The 15,877-nt window shown below is 42.9% G+C and overlaps 2 protein-coding genes across 7 annotated transcripts in view; both read right to left on the reverse strand.

Annotated features, from left to right (window-relative positions):
* The window catches only part of VWC2L (von Willebrand factor C domain containing 2 like), an 81,240-nt gene extending 66,814 nt beyond the window's left edge, over positions 1 to 14,426 (reverse strand). Inside the window, exons 1-2 of one of the 2 annotated variants that reach the window (XM_067548715.1) lie at positions 13,756 to 14,426; positions 10,985 to 11,448 (exon numbers count right to left, since the gene is read on the reverse strand). In XM_067548715.1, coding sequence (XP_067404816.1) covers positions 10,985 to 11,374 — 390 coding nt within the window. In that variant the 5' untranslated portion in view covers positions 11,375 to 11,448; positions 13,756 to 14,426. Of the gene's footprint in view, positions 1 to 10,984; positions 11,449 to 13,600 lie in introns of both variants that reach the window. The other variant, XM_067548714.1, reaches the window with a different exon arrangement.
* Positions 14,427 to 14,449: 23 nt separating this feature from the next.
* Positions 14,450 to 15,877, reverse strand: part of SPAG16 (sperm associated antigen 16) — a 667,175-nt gene continuing 665,747 nt past the window's right edge. For all 5 annotated transcript variants that reach the window (XM_067548711.1, XM_067548708.1, XM_067548713.1 and 2 more), the window contains one exon: positions 14,450 to 14,762. In XM_067548711.1, the coding sequence (XP_067404812.1) occupies positions 14,724 to 14,762 (39 nt within the window). In that variant the 3' untranslated portion in view covers positions 14,450 to 14,723. The remainder of the gene's footprint in view (positions 14,763 to 15,877) is intronic.

Raw genomic sequence — 15,877 nt, forward strand, 5'->3', positions numbered from 1 at the left:
TTTTGCCTTCATTATAATTTATGCAGCTGCTTTGGGGCCTGATTCTCCTCTCACTCACATTCATTTTACACTGGCATAACCCCCTTGGCTCCAAGAGAGTTATCCCTGATTAACACCTAGGAAATCAGAATCACAGCTTGACACAGTCTCTATTTTAACCAACTGTATTGAAAGCTGTCATTGAATGATTTATTCAATTTTTGGTTTAAAAACAATCACTAGGATAATTATCTACTCGGGCATTACTTTTTAATTAATGTAATTCTGTGTAAAGCATTTTCAACTATCAACACTCCATCAACCCAGCTGCCTACACTTTTCAGAGCACTCTATTACAGTACTGAAAACCTTCCATGAATTTGTGCTTTTTCTCATATACTTCAGTAGAAGCTGTGTTCACAGGCTGATGGCAGGATTGGTCCCTATGACGTTATCTCCTCACTAAGACTTTGTTATATTTTCAGGCTGATATATTCCTAACTCTGCTCCCACTGGGCAGTTGCACATTGATTTCAGTGAGAGCAAAGACATGTCCAGTTCTAAGTGTTTTTGAAATGCCCCACCCGTAGTATTTAAAATGACAAATTACTGACCATATATTTACAGCATGTAAATCCATATATTAAAAACCCTCTTTATGAGTAATGAGATTTCATCCTTAAGGTCGAAGGAACCGAAACGTTTTTATAAGACTAATGAAAAGAAATGATTATTTGCTTTAAAAATAAAGGGGATCTCCTCCGTCTCGAGACCTCTGTGGAAGGCACTTTGTGGGTGAGAAGTGACAGAAGCTGAGCAGGCCAGGTGACATATGGATGATACTTAGTCTGATCCTACACGTTTTAATCAGGAATGATAATAGTCTATGGCTAGATTATCTTTTCCATTTAGCCTTCGCTCTGCAGTGCCTGGGAATAGCTGCATGCTAGGTATTCTCTCCTGGATATAACCCTAGCAGCACAGTTCCTGTGGAGATGAAGGTGTTGTTAGAGTCAGAGCTAATTCAGGGGCACAAGGCCTCTCTGAGCAGACACCTTGTCATCCAGCAGACCCCTGGGGCTCCCCCAGCTTTGGAAGTAGACCTAGTGGCTCATTTAATGGAGCGGATGTCTATGTCTGGAGCTGGCAACCCACAAGTTGAGGCGCACAGAATTAGTGAACGCTTCTGAAAATGTGGCCACAGTTTTTAGTGATAGTAGTGATGGTCACATGCTCATTCCTGGGTCTTATTTAATGGGGAAAAACCCAAACACATGGGCAGGAGGTTACAGACCAAATTCTTCTCCTTTCTGCCATAAGGGGGATGGATGGGCTTTTGGTTAAGGCACTGGATGGGGATTTCTGAGATATGGGTTTGACTCCTAGTGCTGCCACAGACCCTCTCTGTGACCTTTGGCAAGTCAGCTAGGGGAGATTTACAAAGGCCAGGTAGGCCCAGCACACACTTAAAACCCATGGGATTTGGGCACTAACTCCCATCTGCACCTTTGAAAACTTCCCCCTATGGGTCTCTGTATCTCACCTGTAAATAGTGATGATAACGTTGCTTTTTTCAGCCTTATCTATTTAAATGGTGAGCTCTTTGGGGCACAGGCTGTCTCTTACAATGTGTATATACAGTGCCTGGCACAACGGGGGTCTGAACTCAGCTGAGGCCTCTAGATGCTACTGTAACACAAATCAACAACACCAACATGAAGTCACTGGAATTATTCCAGATTTATACCCGGAAACTGAGAGCAGCATACACCCCAAAATGTTAGATTTGGTAAAGAACATCAAATTATATTGTAATACAGTACTAGTGCATAATGTAATATACATTTGTGACACACTGCACCCCCATGGGCCCTCGTATGGTGTGACTGTGTCTCATTCATGTTCACCCTTATAGTGTACCTGTGTATTGTTTGATGCAAGGTATGTCATGTAAGAAGTTTTTGGAATGCTCATGGCACACTGAATAGTATTGTTATAGTAGTATGTTTGTTGCAATGTCATGTGTATGGTTATGAGGCTATGTAATCTTCCCAAATATGTGTCTCATGGCTTGAGGCAGATGTAGGCAAAACTCTACAGAGCTGGAGGGCCATTCACACATCACTAAGACTTGTATAGAACAACCCAGCTCAGCATTCTAAGAACAAAGAACCAGACAAGATGTCAACAAGGGAATCCACAAAGAACCACAGTCTCAGGACATGGAGAAAACCATGCATAGATACTGTTTGTCACCTGAACCTGAAAGGGGGGGGGGAGGTGAGGCCCCAGAGGGGGACGAAGGAGCATGGTAAAAAGGGGGACATTTTGGCTGTGAGAGCTCTCTCTCTTCCACTCCCATCTACAAACAACACCAAGCAACTGAAGTGTTGATCACAGGGGGAGGGGGACTGGTTGGAGGCAGAGCAGCCAGCCTGTGGTGAGAATCATCTAAGACTGTAAGGTTGCTGAAAGTGTTAAACTTAGTTTAAAATGCAATTTGCCTTTTATTTTCTTTTGATCAAATCTGACCTGCTTTCCTCTGATTTATAATCACTTAAAATCTTTCTGGTGGGATGTTTGCTGGGGTAATTCTATTGCATAATCCTATGAGTGGCTGGCCAGAAGCACTCACTCACTGAGTTGAGAGCAGTTTGCTTGCAGGAGGCTGTGTGTTAACTGCCCAGGACTGCAGGGGTTCATACAGCAGAGCTGAGTGAGATGGGTTCCAAGAGCAAGGGATTGGGATAACACAGTAATACACCATTTTGCAGAGGGGAACTTCACAACGTTATATATGTAGTATACCATCAGTATCTAAAAACACAGCACGCTTTTAAACTAGGTATTATTATAGTTCAGTATATGACATACCATTCTACTTTATTATGTATTTTTTGTATAAACTATGACAGAAATACAGTAAGTCAGTAATTTCAGATACCACTGCATAGACACTGTCACTGTAATTTTGTCAGGAGGGAGATAATAAATCACACTTTTCCATTTGACTGATATTCTGTTTCCTCTATCTGATTTCAATGGCTGTGTGTGCTATCTTGCAAGCTAGTATTGTTCACGGCTCCTTTTATTAAAGGATAGGCACATTATTGAAATGTCTTTTGTACTATATTTTCTAGCAGTACGTGAAATTGCAGAACATATAAGAAAAAGGCCTCATTTGTTCAAGTTATAATGTAAAATCACTGCTGTATGCATCTCAGATGGAAAAAAAATAATATTAAGATTGGGGCCCTGTAGTGACCCTGTTAGTAATCAGTTTCTTGTAATTTACAAATAGGTATCTGAAAATTACTAGTGACTTGGATCAGTGGTCAGCACGCTGCCAAAAGGTTTTAATAATGTTTGCTCTTGCTATTATTAGCCTCCCTTGATTTGAGTGCTTTCCCAGGTTCACCACGAAGCTGAGACTTAGCATTCATGGTATTAAAGGAGGACGCAAACTTTATATGGAAAATTCGTGACCAGCCTAATGAAGCTTCTCGGATTTAAGATGTCCTATTTCTTCTCTGTGATGCTGCTTTAAAACATAGAACGCTCTTCACAGCTGCAACTGGGCTATTAGATTTACTTGGGAAAGGCTGAGTCTGAGGAGGGATAATGATCGCTTTTAAAATTAAACATGCAGCGAATATTTTCCTATCTCATCCACACTACACATCTCTATCACATAGCCTGCATGTAAAATGAGGACAGAAGTCCTTTTGAAATCAATGGGAATTTTGTGCACAGAAGGAGCTTGGAATCTGCAGTTAACAGATCTGAGAACTCTGACCTAAGAATTTTAAATATAATGCAGACATCGATTACACAAATTATAGTAATAGTGATAAGCTGTTTGCATATCAGCTTTGGGATTCATCTTGGTATAACAATATTATACAGTCTGTTATTGTTCCAAAATATGCATTTTATTAACATTTAAAAAGGCTGTACTTATTGTATTTGCTAATGGCTAGAGAAGGGATTTTGGTGTCAGTACACTTGAATTCTGTTTCTAGCAGTCATTGGAGAAAAAAAAATTACTTAACTCTCTGTGCCTCAGCTTAACCAAAGATATAATGGACAATATTAATATTATCATCTTCATCATCACTGTGCATAATTATAGACCAGGACCCTAATGTGCTAGGCGCTGTACAAACACAGAACAAAAAGACATTAATACTGGTCAAGTTCCGAGGGGTGTCATGAGGATAGCTGAATAATGTGTGCTGTGCACGGACACACTTTGATAAAAGGTGCTATCTACCTTCCAAAATATTATTAATATATTTGCATTGATAAAACATTTTTAAAGAGAATTAACAATGGGACAGATGTTGCTATTCCCAAAATAATTTGATAATTAGTGTTTGATAAAGCACACAATACAGCTATTATTTAAATTATAGTCCCACCCCAAAGGTCCCAGTCAGAACTCCACTGGACAAGGGACTGCACAAGAAGACATGACTTCTGGCCTGCTGAGTTGAACCTAAGCCAACCGAACACAGCTGCATACCCATGCAGAGTCAACTTGAGGATCAGGGCCAAATTTCAGACATGACATGAGTTATCTGAAAAGAGCTGGGAAAGAGGATGAGGTTCACAGTAAAACACCATCCTGGTTCCATTAACATCAGTGGGAGTTTGGCCATTGACTTCAGCGATGCCAGGATGTCACCTCTTGCGTTAGATCAATCACGGGTGTACCCTGATGGGATGGAGGATCCTACAGTGGCAATGGATTATTTTCACTCTCTTTTTCTTCACCCTTTGGTCACGCTCAGTACAAATTATGAATGTTTATTGGCTGCTAAGGGATTCTTTTGGGGGATGGGTTTGAGCCAATGAGACTGAAGGAAGCAGCAGAGGATGTGAGAGGGGGTGACATTAAGTCAGGGTGGCTAAGAACATAGGAGCAGAAAAAAGGAGACAAGGAATGCTGGGCTAGGGACAGGTACCAGAAGAAGGAGGTTAGCTAAGGATCAGGAGGATGAGCAGAAGTGGTATGGCAAGGCCGGGAAAGAGTATCAATAAGAACATGTTCAACAAAGCAGGTAGCTGTAAGAGTCAGTAGCTGGTGGAGTCTGGGATCCTGTGGCGATATTGGAAGAGAACATCTGAGCTGGAGCAGGAGGCTGGAGTAGCTCACCCTGCAGCACACAAGGAGTGTCTGTACTGAAGAGCGGGGAGAGCTGCCTCCAACTCCTGGAGTTCTGGTGCATGAGAGACCGGGGGAGTGAACCATTGTGCTGGGTAGGAAGGCTCTGAGCACTGGTAGTGAGCATGGAGCCATGAATACAGAGTGGGAAGCGCCTGCCGTTGGAGTCTGTGCGGGTAACATCTGTGTGGGCAGGAGGGGGATCCCATAGTAGGAAAGTAGGTAACTGGGCCTCAGTGTTCCTGGAGTGGATCCTCCACTGAGGTGGGAGTGGAAGGAAGCAAGACCTACTCAAATCTCCTCCTGCTGGTTGCCTAGCCTTAATACCAACCAATTCTTGCAACATATTGGCCGACAGTACAGATTGTCTATCCCCAGCAATGAATGCTCCTTAACAGTATTTTTATGTGTTGATATATACACAGATAGGAGCACTCTGATGATCAGTCTGTGTCTTCCTGTGCTGAGTGATGAAAGAATCATGGAGATGCATAGAAGCGGTTATGGACACACAAAATTTGACTCTTCACAATGAAAACCTAATAAATCACAAAAATGCATTTGCCTTTGATTATAAATGTATCAGAAGTCATGCTGTAAACAAATATTTTAAATGGGAGAAGGGGGGAAGTTATGACTCCTTTTATTCCGTAAATTATGTATTAGAGTAAAAAATAATCAAGAGCAAAGAAAAGCTGCTGTCTGATTGTCTCGTGACTCCTTCATATTTGCTTAATTAACACTAAGAGTCATCTGACACATAGTTTCATTAAATCTACACAAGTGCATACGCAGGAACGCTAATTTAAAACACTAAGTGCGTTTATGATGACCTGAGGCTGTTTCCCGATGTTCCCCCAGCACCCCATCCAGGGAGAAAGGGGAGAGATCATGACCTGTTGGAAGAGTTAGAAGAATTTTCTGGGTTAGCATTGAATGGCATTGAATGGCATGGGTCTTGGATATTTGTAATTGAAAGCCATGGCTGACGCATGGGGAAGAAAGGTTATCTGACCACATAGGTGTGGGGAAACAGAAGGCCACCACCTGCCCGCAGAGGAGAAAAGAGGACAAACCTTATATTGTCTGACCACATGAAGAACGTCTCCACTCCTTTGCTACTGCCACCTCCTGGCTGCCTGGGTGGAGGGAGCGAAAGAAAGGGCCAGCCTCAACCTGTCATTCTAACGTTTGATCTTAGAAGCAGGGAAAAGAGTGGAAGAAGGATCCAGAGGCAGCAGCTGCCAGGAAGTGGCTATGGGAGATGGGAAGAGAATGAAACATGGTGGAAGGAGAAAGGTAGAAGGGATAGAGCTCTGCCCTCCTTCCTGAACCTGAATCCCCCTGGGGTGGTGGGAATTCTGCTTCGTGGGACTAATGCAAAAGACCAGAAAAGGCCATGTTGGGACCCCAGACTGGGAGAGGAGGGTTTGTTCCTGAAGTGGTGAGGTAAGCTAGGTTAGGACTGGCTCCTCCCAAAAGTCATGACCTGGTCCTGCCTCTCTTTTCCCATGCACATTACTTCCCCAATAGCCAATGCAAAACCCTGGAAACTGGTCAGTTTTGTGGATATTAAGGCCCAGATTTCTAAAGGCATTTAGGCATCGCTGCACTCTGTGTTGTAATGCCCCACTGATTTAGAGCCTAATTCCCATTGGCAGTTGATATAGACTCCTAAGTGCCTAAATCCCTTTTGAAAATGAGATTCAGCCTCCTAAATCAGTCAAATATTACGACGCTGAGTGCAGCAACACCTAAAATACCTTTACAAATCTGGGCCTAAATGCCCAGAGCCAGATCTTGGGTACTGCCGCCATCTTTAGAGCACTCTTTGATGTGTCCCTACAATTCCTCAGGAGGCAGTCCCTAACCCTTGCCTGAAGTTCCATGAAGATTTTGTAAGGTCCACATCAGAGCCAGGAGGTCTATAGTATGTCTTAAAGGTTATCTGGCCTTTTTATAACATTGTGACCTTAGGCCCCCTGTATTCACACTTTACACACTACTGCAATGATATCTGTACAAAATATGGCTTGTGAGGTACCATATGACCACTAATAACATGCTGGTTATTAATATCTTGTAAAATGCATGTGTTAGCTTTATATGTGAAGTTATGAATTCTTGCTGTATGAGGTTTATGACAAGATAGCCTAGCCCAGGTAAAAGGTGATAAACAGGTCTGTCCTAAACAAAGCAATATGGGCTTACCTCAGTTTACATATTAGTGGTAAAAAAAGCTATTGAGTTAAAATTGAACAAAGACTGTATCTTGCTAGACTAAGTTTTGGACCTTTAGATGCTTGTTTTCACTTTTAGTTGCTTGTAACCACCTCTACCTGTATCTCTCTTATTTGGTATCACTTAATCCTTGCTCCTTTGTCAAAAAGCTTGTTTTACTTTTACTATAAACCAATTCAGGAAGGGAAGGGTGTAGTATTTACCCCAGTGAAATTAATAAACTATGATGTAGTGACTCTTTAAAAGAGCAGTGAACTTAATATCTTCTGTGAATACACAGTGCATTGCAGAGAAACATCTCTGAGGAACTTGAGGGCTGGGGTGAATTGATTGTTTCCTGCTAGGTGAGGTTTGGGCCGGGAGAGCCTTGAGGAGTTTGCTGGTGAGGGTGGAAGACAGAGTGGCGTGGCAGGGGCTGACACCAGTCTAATGCCCAGCAAAACTCACTCTTGCTGAGGTAGAGAGGTAACATAATGGCTCACAGCTCTCTTTATCCCCAACAGCATGTTACAAACATATAAGGGGCTTTAAAAAGTACACAAACTACTTGTGAAGACAGATTTCATTTGAGTTTCAGCTTAGCCTTCCTTTTAGGCATGCAAATATAAACATTTGAACAGCTAGTGAGCAGTGACCTCATTTGCAGGTACAAATTAGGTGGCTGGCTGCCCACATGCTTACATTTGTGCATACAGTTTATTATGAGTGCAGAAAAATTACAGGCACTAATTGTGGCCACAAAGTGGAAGTCGGATTTTTGAAAATGTAAGACTTAGTAACGAAGCAATTCTCACTAGGTACCACCTTTTGACCCCCAAATCTAGTCAAATGCATCTGTACTCACTAAGAGCAACAGATTTTATACAAATCTGGGTTTTCTATGCCAAGCCAAAGAGGAGATACAGTGAGCTAAAAATAAGTTAGGAAAATTATCCATAACTGAAACCTCTCAAGTTTTGACTCATTACATTGTCAAAAATGTCTTCTTCAACTCACCCCAAACTTTCCTGACAAAAAAAATCTATCTTGAACTAATATGAATATGACATTTTTGGTTCAGTTCGGGTGAAATTAATGAATACACTCTGTGTGTGTGTGTACACGCATGCGCATATATGTGTGTAAGCAAAAAATCAATCTAATATCAGCCTTCTCTATGGATTGACCAGCATAGCTGTACAAAATAGGATGCTGGAACTTAGATATTGACAAACAAACAGTAATCAAGCAATTATTGTGACAGGTGAAAGGGTTAAATAGCATGAGTCTATTCCAATTACGAGCAGGATGTTTCTAAGCAGATTTAAGAAAGCCTCTCCTCTCTGGCACAGTGTGACTTCACTATGTGCAGAAGTGCATTGAGAAAGCCTGCAGACCTAAACACCACAAGAGAAAGAAAAGCCAGACATGGAGCCTGCAGAATTTATGAACTCTTCAGAATTTCTACTATAGACATAATGGAGGAAATCCAGGCTCCATTGACATCAATGGGAAAACTGCATTTGAATTCAATGCAGTCAGGATACCACTCAATAAGGCCAGCAAATTCCTGGTGCCAGGGTTCTCTCCTATGGCATTTACAGGATCCTAGTTATTGGCCCAGGATCTATCTTTCAGCTCCCCAAGTTTTTCTATATCTATGGAATTGTGCTTCATTGTAAACAGAGTTGAAGTCCATAGAAATACCTTGAGGAATAACAGCACTTTGCTATTTCAGTATAGGTGGAGTTTCACAATAAGCAAGCTTCTTGTAAGTGCCACTCTACCCTACAGTATATCCACTCTCACCTTCTCAGGAGCGGAGATGAGTGGATAATTGATTTTTCAGTTCGGTGGCTGAAATTGTGACCTCTCAGTGCTCCCTGAAAACGCATCCTTTTGTGAATTTGCTATTTGCTGAAAAAAATTCTCTCCACTCTATTCAGGAGCCCAGCTATGAGCAAGAGAAGGCTTGATTGTGATCTAAATTGAATCAGAAGTATCTCCACTGAAGTCCTGGATTGAGGATTATTTGACGTGGGACGTTCCACAAGCTGATACCCTTTTCCTTGGTTGGTAGCTGGTTATTATGATATTGGAACTCCTCTGCCTACTGATCAGTCTCCAGCTAAAAATTTAGCATTAAGTTCAGGTGGGAATTAATTTTCAGGGCAGTAAACAGGGAATCAAATACATCTTATTTGTTTTAACTGAAGTTTTATGGCTCAATCTCAATGCATAACATTGAAAACATACTCCTAGTGTTATCAGTGGTAAAATACTCATTTAATTGTTTCTCTAGGTATAAAGCTAAAATATGACCATTAGTTGGGTGACTTTTTTTTTTCTTGCACAGGGTTTGTGACATAAAGATCCACTCTGCATCCTTTTTGATCTAGGACCTCTCCTAAAAAGTTCTTGCATTATTTTAGCATGTGTACTTGATCCTGACCCAGGAAATACACATGGGGTGGGATACTTGGCCACCTATTGGTGAATGAGTCATCCAAAGATGGGAACGTTCCATCTTCAAGGGTCAAAAAGATGAGCCTGTGATAGCAAAGTTGGACTAATTTTTCTTAAGCTACCAACATTCCAATAGGGTTTTACATGTCACATATTCAGCAGCCTCATGTTGTGTTCTTCTGCAAAGCAAAGGATACACTCATCATGACATGTGTCCAATGCACTATAGTACCTTATGAAGCTATTAGGCTTGTACTAGGATATTTTGACTAATGCTAGTTATGGGTGGATGGGAAATCCCCCAGGAAAGAAAAACTAAACTATATACTATTTACTACAGGAAACAACAGCAAGAGAAGATACTAGCTGGAAATAAAGAAGTTCTATCTTGTGTAACTGAAATGCTGGAAAACACAAAGACTGATGTGAAAGTATTTTCACTGCTAGAGAAGCAAAGAAACTGGCAAGTATATCGAGGGATAAGGCCTAAACCCATGAAGAGATACAGGTTGTCCTTCAAAGCAAGTCTTCATTATAGAGCTCTGAGTCTGGAGGTCATATATGTTCTGGGAGTATAAACTCATGTGTTGGGTATAGACGCTACTGCAACCACAGTATGACATTTTCCTTAGCTTAATGGAAAACCTTTAATCTAATTTATAAAAATCACAAACATATGTTGTGTTAATGGTAAAGATTTTATGAAACTATGGTTTGGTCCTACATTTAAAGTTTCTTTCAAAAAGACTACTAAATACTCTCAACTCAACACTTGACAGTTAAGACCAATAATTGAGCCATATACTTCCCATTATTTTAGAGTCACCTGCATGGAAATTCAGCTACTAGTGAACTTGATTAGCACTACTTAGCCAGACATAGCAAGTCCAGACGACAGTTACATATTTTGATGTATTTGTGAATATTAATTCTCTAAGCACGACATCATCACTTTTTGTTGTACAGATTTGGGGTGGGATTTTTGAAAAGTGCTCAGCTTTGGTTTGACTCTGCTCCCATTGAAATCAATGGGAGTTTTACTGTTAACTTCAGTGAGAGCAGAGATAGGCCAATACTGATGAGCCTTTGAGTTCCACCATCACAGTTCATATGACATGCTAGTATTGCATAAATACTAAGGATAGCTCATACCTTAAATTCCTCCAAGATTTTGTAATTTTTCCCATGATATTCACAAAAGTTTTTCACTTCTTTGCACTCTGGGCAGCATCCATTGTGTTCCACTTTCGTACACTTTGGGTGGATTTTAGGACATTCTGGTTGATCACAAACAGGTCCATCCTCAGTACAGACACAGGGACAGTTGGAATGCCCTGGGAAAAAACGTTCTCCCAGTTTGTATACAAAGCCACTGTCATCCACACAGCCTTTCCCTCGATAGTCATCAAAGATCAGATTGTCATTACTGGAGGTCTGGTCGCCTTCATCAGCTGGGTAGTCTTCATGATTGATGGCAGCTGGGGTGACCAGCCCAAGGATCAGCAACAGAAGTAGGCAGGCCTCATGAATATGAAACGCCATTCCCTCCTAACTTCCACATAGGGTCCTAAGATCAGATAGAAACAGCTGCTTCCATAGGGACACCAGGGGGTGGTCTGAAAACAAAGATTTAAAGTAAGAATAACTTGAAATAGCAACAAAAAGACTTATGAAGACCATGCGTTCAACCTGTATCTGGAGACCAAGCCCTGCGCTTTCAAGGCATCCAGATATTAAATGTCATTTCATTTGAAACAAGTCTCTTCTCAATTATTCCTAAGGAGAACAAAGCATAATAAACATTAAAGCTAGCAATTGTATGTACACATAGAGATATATACACAAGTAGATGTGCATGCATACATTGGCCCATAGCAAATCTCCATTTGAATGTTGATTTACATTGATGACTAATGTTTGCTTTTACCTATTTGTACAACTGGGTCATCTGACACACAAAGAAGTGGAATGATTGCCTGCAACTACACAGTGAGTGGGTAGTTCAGAGGGACTGAATGCGGGATTGGAATTGTTCCTCTCCTTTTGCTGTAACCATTACACTCTCTTTGCTACAACACACAGCTCAGTTTGTTAAAATTAAGAGAATAAAGAATCAAGAGAAGAGAAGCTCTGGCAGGAAAGAAGAAAAAAAAAAAAAAAAGGTAAAACAACAATAGTACGAGCTTTAGATAGGTTTGAGCTTCACATATGAAAGACAATCCTGTATTTTATTTAGACGTAGAGAGAAGGAATGAAATAGTGTTTTAAATGTGGCATTTTTTGCAGAGGAAGGTAAAGAGGTTGGGGCAGGAATATCTATCAAGCCTGTAGTATTTGTTATATAGTCCAGTTCTTATTCAGTATTTCTAGACACTGATTTTTTTTCAGGGAAGCAGTATTTAGGTTTGCATTAATTTCCAGCTAGGAGGTCATAGATCAGTATTTTAAAATTTCTGGCAAGTGCATGGAATTATTGTAATATATTTGTCTCATTAGGTTAGTGACAATCTCCATTCGAAAACTTCATATGCCATCACAGCTCTGTAGAACACCCATGTTATTTGGCAATGGAGAGTGCTGCTTAAATGGCCAATGTGATGATGGACTGATCTGAAACGGGAGGAAAGCCTGTCCCTGTCCCAGGAAGAATTAGGCAAAAAAGAAAGGCTCAGCATATGGCTGTGCTGTATGTCAGATCACGGTCACCAATGCACACATTCTCAATCCTTTTCTAAATGCCATTCAGATTCCAGTGTAATGCCAGCAGAAACATGGTCTCTGACCTGTTTTTAGATCACTGGACAGGGAATGGCTGTCCTACAGTGAAAAGTATTTGCAGGAAAGTTTATTAACTGAAATATTAGCTTCATATTTATTAATAGTGAGGTATTCAGATTCTGCTAATAGCACACACACAAATACATGTGTATATGAATACATATGTAAATGTATTTACACACAGGTATAAATACACACATACTCACATGAATATCTATTTCCCCTTCCTCCCCCCAAAAGAAACGCTTCCTGTATACTCAGATTTTTGGTGAATACTGATGATAAATGGTTATATTAAACAAAATCTGTCAAAAAGGATGAATCAGGAGAAACCTTACAGAAGAGGCTAAAGGATCCTGCTTTAAAAAAAAAAGGCAGTTTTCCGAAGCTACTATAGAGGGAGACACCGGATATTACACAAGCTTTGTCAACATCAAAAGATAGCCTCTTAATTGAAGTTCTAGATATGTTTTTATCACCAGGGTGATGTGCTATAGTACTGCCAGCAATCTCTGTTGTAACACGCTGTTAAAAAAATTAAAATAAAACACACAGAGAAGTGTGCTGTAAAGATCTGGCCAGTAAAGAGTTTTGCCCAGGTAGAAGCCACAGGTAGGCATCAATTTTTCTGTGCTCAGGTGAGTGGAGATTTAAGAAAAAATAAAGCAGCACGGAAAGTAATTCACATTGGAGGTAATGTGAGCCGATTCAGCCCCACCCCAAGTTTGGCGGTCTCTCTCGGTGGAGTCTGATCTTGGATGCTCCGGAGCAATGGAGAAGACCCCGTTGAACTAGCGGCACTGGAAGGGAGCCGAACTCAGACCGGCTCGGGGAAAGGCTTTCCCCAAACACACAAGCCCGGCTGGGCTACGGACGGGTGGTTCCCAGTTAAACTTTCCCGTGGTGGCCGGCCGGTGTCAGGATCACGTCCCAGCCCGGGCAGCAGCCGCAGGCTCCCCAGCGCCGCCCCCCGGACCAGCCCCTCCTCACCTCTCGGGCGCCGGGTTCAAGCAGCGAGGCCCGGCGGTGAGCGAACGTCTGAGCGGAGGCGGCTCCTCGGAGTTACACGCCCGGCGGCGCCTCCCGGACCAGCCCCGGCCCCCATGGCCCCGCACCGAGCCCGCCGCCGAGAGGCGCCTGCCCACCTTCGCCCGGCGCTCAGCCTCCGAAGCCGGTCGAGGGCAGGAGCTCCAGCCCCATCCCGCCGCCGGCTCGGCTGCACAAATCCTCGCGTCCGGCTCGCCTCGGCTCCCGCCCCGCCGGGCAGGGCTGCTTCGCTAGGGGCACCCGGGGCGGCCCCCGCCGGCTGCAGATCAGAGCCAGCCCCGTCGCCACCGGCCCCGGGGAGGGATTTCCCCAGCCAGGAGCCCGGCCTGGCGCTTTTCCATCCCACGAGGCGCTTGCATCGGACGGTCCCCCGCGCCCCCAATCGGTTCAGCCCCTATGGGAAGGGTCCCACTGGCTCCCAGAGCCCCGCAGCTGCTGGAAGCGGCGGCCAAGCTCAGGGCATCTCTCCGCCGCTCTCCTGCCTGCTGGCCCTGCCGACGTGCAAAGCCCCTGGCTGCAGGGGAGGGAGGGAAACAACCCCACCTTGCTGCGTTAGGCAAACTTCAGAGCTGCTCACAGGCTAGGGTTGGGGGGAGGGGGCAGGGACGGGGGGGGAGCAGCCGGGCTCTTGCGCCTCGTCTCGCTGTGTTGCATTACAAAGCAGTCTCCTTGCAGTTCGCCTGGGCTGTCATTAGGCGTCATCGGAAAGCTGTTTCTCCGGCAGCAGCCCGAGGGGCGGCTCTGACACGCAACCCCTCTCTGCAGAGGGACAGACACACTTCGCTGCCGAGAGAAAGACACGGGAGCTTTTATTTTGCATCATCTGCAAACAAGAACTGGAGAAGGCATTTAGCGAGCGGATCGCTGCCGCTCTGGGGTCAAATCATTTCCCAGAAGTACTGAGGCTGCATTCAGCAACGCCCGGGGTCTCAGCACCAGAGTCGAACGGTTCCATCCGAGCCGCCCGAGAGCAGATGCTCTGCCTTGTGGTCAAAGACAACGCTCTGCACTTCGTCTTCATGGCCCGCCAAGCTGGAAAGCTGCCCGGACTTGAGTTCCAGGGTCTTCACCGTCCCATCGTTACTTGCGAGAGCGACGACATGACCTGGAATTCAGAGCACAGTAATCAGAGTTGTAGAAGGCCACTGAGGGAGCAAATGCCTGCACGTTCAAGTCTGATGCTGTGCACTCTTTCTTTAAATGCACCCATATCTTGCATGCCACTGTGCCTGGGATAATCTAAACTCCTCTATGGGAAAGTAACATCCATCAATTATAGCAGATTAGATTTCAGAGTGATTAAGTGAACTGAAGATCTGGACTTGCTGCTCATTGGGAAGGCAGCGATCCTGTTTTTATTTTCATACAATGATTTTGGGCCAGATTTTGATACTGTCACTGAAAAAAGCACTTCAGTCCACAGGTAGTTTAATTGAAATGAGTCAGCACGGGTGGAGTAAGATGCTATCCTATCCAAATAAATCAGGATCAGGCCAACTGATATAATAGCCTAATAAATTGAGGTGTAGATTCTCAATAGAGCCTAGGTGAGTTTAGACACCTCAATTCAATGAACTTTACCAGGAGTTGAGCACATAACTCTCGCTGGTTCCAAAAAAAAAAATTCAGCCTAATTAAACAGTTAATAAAGAAGTGGATATAGAAGGGAAAGAAAGGTTTCACAGAGTCCAAAGCTTCTTTGCATTTATTTATAAAACAAGCTGCCTCTATATTTTATCAAGCCCAATATGTATTTATAAGTTTATTATTTTGCAGTTTAAAAAACCATGGTAACAGCTGATACATTTGAATCACCCCTTATTTTCCCAGCCACCAGATGAGAGAATCTCTCTGCTTAGAAATTAACTGTAATAATCATGAGCTTCACATATGTACATACACACACAACAACAACAAAACCCAACACAAAATCAATACATTAATTTCAAGGCAGACATGGTCTGCTCAACAAAGCCATCGTTGTATTTCAAGTCATGATCTTGGCCAAACACCTTTAGCTATTAGATGCAGGTTCAATATACCCTCAGAATGATTACGGCCCTTTTTCATGTATCAGGACTTTTTTTCCCCCTGAAAGCAAAGACCTATCACCAGTAGAAACTGAATTAATGCTGACATTCACAAAGGCAATGCAGTATTGAAGCAATAATTTTTGAGGAAGAGTAGGGAAAAGAGGACCAAATGTTGCCACACTCACTC

Source organism: Emydura macquarii, unplaced genomic scaffold, assembly GCF_026122565.2.
Source record: "Emydura macquarii macquarii isolate MOO-44397 ecotype Brisbane River unplaced genomic scaffold, CSIRO-AGI_Emac_v2 contig_1253, whole genome shotgun sequence".
NCBI lineage: Eukaryota > Metazoa > Chordata > Testudines > Chelidae > Emydura > Emydura macquarii.